This window comes from Triticum aestivum, chromosome 3D, assembly GCF_018294505.1.
Source record: "Triticum aestivum cultivar Chinese Spring chromosome 3D, IWGSC CS RefSeq v2.1, whole genome shotgun sequence".
NCBI lineage: Eukaryota > Viridiplantae > Streptophyta > Magnoliopsida > Poales > Poaceae > Triticum > Triticum aestivum.
This window is the reverse complement of record NC_057802.1, coordinates 579,314,812-579,319,793: the sequence shown is the minus strand read 5'-3', so window position 1 is coordinate 579,319,793 and position 4,982 is coordinate 579,314,812. Positions and strand designations below refer to the sequence as shown.

The 4,982-nt window shown below is 46.2% G+C and overlaps 1 protein-coding gene across 1 annotated transcript; it reads right to left on the bottom strand.

Moving 5' to 3' along the window:
- Window positions 1-533: 533 nt before the first annotated feature.
- Window positions 534-3,549, bottom strand: LOC123075593 (protein LIFEGUARD 2). Its single transcript, XM_044498160.1, has 4 exons — window positions 3,203-3,549; window positions 2,485-2,598; window positions 1,162-1,319; window positions 534-1,057 (listed from the first exon to the last, which is right to left on the bottom strand). Exons 1-4 carry the CDS (start codon window positions 3,453-3,455, stop codon window positions 851-853), a joined length of 732 nt encoding a protein of 243 aa, XP_044354095.1. The 5' UTR covers window positions 3,456-3,549; the 3' UTR covers window positions 534-850.
- Between the last annotated feature and the right edge of the window lie 1,433 nt (window positions 3,550-4,982).

Here is a 4,982-nt window from a genome sequence, read left to right as displayed (position 1 = left end):
AATTTCGCATGAGGTCTTATTATGGATAAATTAGGACGTGAAAAAGTCTCTCAAGAAGTGGCAACCGTATTGTTGTGCTTTTCTTTGAAAAGGGTAGATCTACCATGATGTGTGTGTCATGCACAATTCATTGCAAGAGGGCTGTAATGAGCCTATGTACATGTCACATGAGCGATGGTTTCGATCCTATATTTTAACCTTGATGGTGACAATTATAACCTCACATTGGCAGTTCTCATGTCTTAATTTCTCTTCGTGCACTCTTCCAACAATTCATAACTAGTAGTACCTTTTGAAGCAGCTTGTAAGAATAGCAATCCAATATAGTGTACATTTCTTGTCATGACTACTAGAGAAGGTTTGGGAAACTTAATCAATACATATATTTAATTTTGCTATCTTTAGGCACCATTTGCATTTTTCATTAGAAAAATGAATCAACCTAACTATGATGCAAAAGAGTGGAATTTTGCATGGCGTCTTATTATGATGAGAAACGCCACCCACTAGGCAGGCCAAGAGACCAATTCATATGAGCCAGGAAGCAATATTGCCCTCGTCCAGAAGCCACACGGCTACACAAATGAAATCAGAAACGCAGCACCACCAATTCAGCATGTCAAAGACCCCCTAAATACAACATCACATCCATCATCCATAGAATAGAACCGACGCACGGTTTTCTTATGTTTCCTCTATACTAGGGATCAACTGAACTAAAGTAAGCAACATTTTCACCGTGCCAGCGAGACAGACCAGACTATACAATTCTTCATGTCAAGGACTCATCAGGATACCAAATTCGTCGACGGGATTTGAAGCACGAGAGAGCAGGGGCAGGAAGACGTGCCTAGTTGTCACACGCCCTAAACAGAGTCAGCAGGCCCAGGAACAGATTGATGATGTCAAGGTAGAGCGTGACGGCAGCCCAGACATACTCGTCATACTTGTAACGCATGATGATGCTGCCCGTGTCATAGACAATGTAGCCACTGAAGATGAGTGCCGCCAGCGCGCCATAGATCATGTGAGAGAGCTTGCCCAGCGGGAAGAAGATCTGCAAACAGAAGTCATGATCAGTATGTGTATTGTAGAATAGAGAAGACTGATAGATAAATGGGCGACACACCTAACTAGAGAAGGGAACGGACGGCATCTGACCTGAATGAACCCAAAGACGAGCAAAATCATCAGAGAAGCAAATAGGAAAGGACCAAGGAAGCTAAAGTCCTTGCCCCTCCTTGCAGCCCAGAAGGTGTAAGCAGTGAGGCTCAAGACAACCACGATTGTAAGAATCCCAGCCTCCAAAATGACCTTGCCTGCGCACATAGTGGACTATTTTAGCGGTGGTTCTTTATCAAAGAAAACCCATCATACCGACAAAGTAGAAAACACACACACATCATACTAACAGTAAGCAAATATGTATGTATATATATAAGAGCAGGACTACTGAATGAACTAATTGCTTTCTTATCATCGCATACATCTCTTTACCAAAGAAACTATCATGTAAATTTGACTAGACAATAAAGCACGTGCATGCTAAAATCTGAAGTAAATGGCAGTGATGCATTGAAGAAGCAAACTATCAGCAACCTCCTGTGATGTAGTACAAGATAGAAAGAACCTTGGAATTGGTACCACCCCAAAATGCGGTGGTGAATGCTGACGCAAACACAAATGGAGGACAGATTACAGAGTGCGTGTCAATATAACTTTGTCTAAATCGAAAGATTATGTATTAACCAGCACATGCATGAAGCATCTATTGTCTTGTCACAACACTAGTAATGATATATCAACTGAAAATCCTTTCTATTTTGATACAAGTTTAAGCTAGTCCTGCAACCTAAACCACGCCCTTGCCAAAACCATGTCAACTTGGGCAGGTCGGCTCGCATATTATTGGACAAATCGGCCCTTTAGATGAAATTGATACTATCACAACACTGTGTATCTTACAACAAATAGTGGCCGGAAGAAACAGTAAACAAATATACAAGATCCAACTAATGTTCTATGAAAAGCAAAGGTTACTGTTTGCCAATTTCTGAATCAAAAAGTAACAGCTGAAATTTGCAAAACAAAGTAAAAAGGTAATTCTGCTAGCTGGCAGTACTACAGATGCTTCTAACTCAGACAAGCATATCAATCATAAATGGTGACCAACAGCTACAATTTGCCCTCAACACAGACTAGGAAAATGCATCAACTACAGTCACATGTATTTCTGAACCCAGTCCACACGCAAACAAAATGCTTCACAATATCAGTAGGAAACTACCAATTGCCGCACATGGTGACTAACAAGCTAGCCAATAGTACAAAAATATCTACTAGCCATGTATATGTAATGAATTAACACAATGAGAGGGGCATTAAAGGATGCTGATTTACATAAGCAGCAGAGCAGAGTGACTCAAGAACAAGCTAGGAGCTGACAACAGGAGCAGAGAGAATACGTGGTGGGAAGACAATTACCGCTAGTGAAGGCACATGTCAAGCCGACAGAGAAGCTGATGGCCACTGTGAAGACGCCAAGCAGCAGCAGGTTGACTGGGTGCTTCTGGCGGTAGAAGTGCAACGGGAACATCACTGCATACAAAAAATTGACAAGCGTTTCATCAGTAACAGATTATACTCCCAGCTGCAATTCACACATCCCATTCTACAGTAGTAAAGCAAAATTAAGAGTGCATGGGACGTTCCTGAAAAAATCAGAAGTTGTAATCCATAGCTCTGCACAAAGAATGCAAAGGGAAAGCCATAATGAAATCGCACGCATACAACTAGCGGTATCGTGTATAAATTCGTCCGAATTTCACACTGCTTGCGTCTTGGGCCATTTGGAATACACAGAACGACCTTCTATTTTCAGGGCAATCACTCCAAGTCTTTATGCTTGCAGGCGTAAATTCAAGAAAGATAGCTCAGTGGCTAGCAGTTCACAGAGCAAAACGAAAATCTAATTCAGATCTCCCAAGCCGGGTGCGAGACTTCCGATAATTGTGCATCGCAGTATTTGTTTTGGGGCACTTAAAATGCACTTGTTGTATGTTGCAATTTAATTTTGTACAGCCCCTGTACATACATGCTCTGTTTCTTTTACCAAAAAGAGAAAACCCTCCCTGCAAAACTGCAATTGGATCACAAATTCGTAACAAAGACGATGGAGGAGAGAAATGGTTTGAGGCCTCACCGATGAAGGGGAAGATGAGAATGGAGATGTAGAGCCCGAGGCCGGCGTAGGAGTAGACGAAGAAGTGCGGGATGGCGCGGACCTTGACGACGACGACCGCGACGACGGCGGTGAGGAGAAGCTGCAGGCAGAGGACGACGTAGATCTTCCGGATGAGCGCCCAGCGCAGCTCGGGGCTCTCCGTCGTCCCGGGGTACGGCGCCGCGGTGCCCGCCTCGACGTCGCCGCCCGCCTCGATGTCGCCGCCCTTCATCTCGCCTCCGGAGGTAGGGTTTTCGCGGGAGGAAGGCGAGTGGGGAGTGGTGACTGGGGAGGAGCAATGCGAACGGAGGCCTACCAGCTGGGTCCACTAGTCAGGCAGATGCAGGGCGTGGGAATGTTTCGCTGTTCCTTCTCGGAAAATTGGGGTCTACGCGGCTCCGTACGTCGTTGCTTCAAGGAAGGAAGAGACTATCCATTTTTTTATGACTAGCAATGTGTTCGTGCCCTGCAACGAATCTAAAGTAGAATAATACATGTTCACTTTCTAAAAAAAATAATACATGTTCACAAATTTAAAAAAAAAACACTTTAGGTTTGTTGTGTGTGTATATATATACTTGTATTAGGTTTTACTCAAATATATTCTCCATGGTTTTGAAGATACAAAGGGTTTTCTGCAAATTAGAGCAGAAAAGTGGGGCCTTGTTGCAAAAATGCCACAGCTTACCTCACAGTCGTTAGATGCAGATCTAATGGTCAGAGATGGCAGATGACAGACACATCATCATCATCAACTAAATCTTTTATGGAAAACGTTTGTGTTTCTTCCGGATGAAAACAAACAAATGTAAGTCCCGCGCGCTGCTGGACACGTGTCTTCTGGGCCCATCCACCGCTCCCCAGCCGGCCTTATCTCTTCGAACCCAATCTTCTCCACACGTTCTCCCCCATTGCTTTTCCCCTTTCCCCCATCTCTGTGTTGTCACACGCGAGAAAGGAGATAGGCTCCCATGGCGGACGCCGGCAAACCCGCCCAGGTGCGAGGCGACTGGCGACTCCCCCCTTCCCCCCGCGCATCTCCGCCAAGTGCCACCGCCGCGGTGCTGCAACCCCGAGGGGGCGACGCAACACGCAGGGGTGGGCGGCCGCTCGTCGACGACCCATCGGTGTTGCGACGCAGCAACTCGTCCATGGCCATAGAGTTGCGGCGCAACGTCGGGGCGGTGCTGCTGGTTGCTGCAAGTCGCTGGCGGCGGAGCTGCAATATGGAGCGCTCTCCGGGTTGTCGAAGCTCCGTCGGGGATGCAATGAAGCGCGTCGGAGCTGCAGTGAAGCACCACGGAGCCCGTTAAAGCTTCATTGGGGCTGCAATGGAGCTCGGCCGGAGTTGCAATGGAGCTTCGTCGGAGCCTTGGTGTTGCGTTCGAGCTCGCCGGAGTTGCAATGGAGCTCCGCCGGAGCGTTGGTGCTGCATTGGAGCGCAGTCGGGTTGCAATGGAGCTCACCGGACGCCGTCGATGCTTGGTTGGAGCTCCGCGGGGGCTGCACACTGGCGCTGCGCTGAAGCTGTCACGCTCACTACTGCCTGTTTTTTATCCAACAACCCCTTGCACGCTGATCGGACGGCTGAACAGGCGCCATCTTTTATAGGAGTAGAGATTTGATGATGAAGGGAAAGAGATTGGACAGAGGCTATGTCCGTCTCCATATCCAGACAATGTTTTCCTTTTGTTTGTTTTTTCAAAAACTTTTGTTTTATTCATCATAAATCATGACACTAAAATGAATATAAAAAATA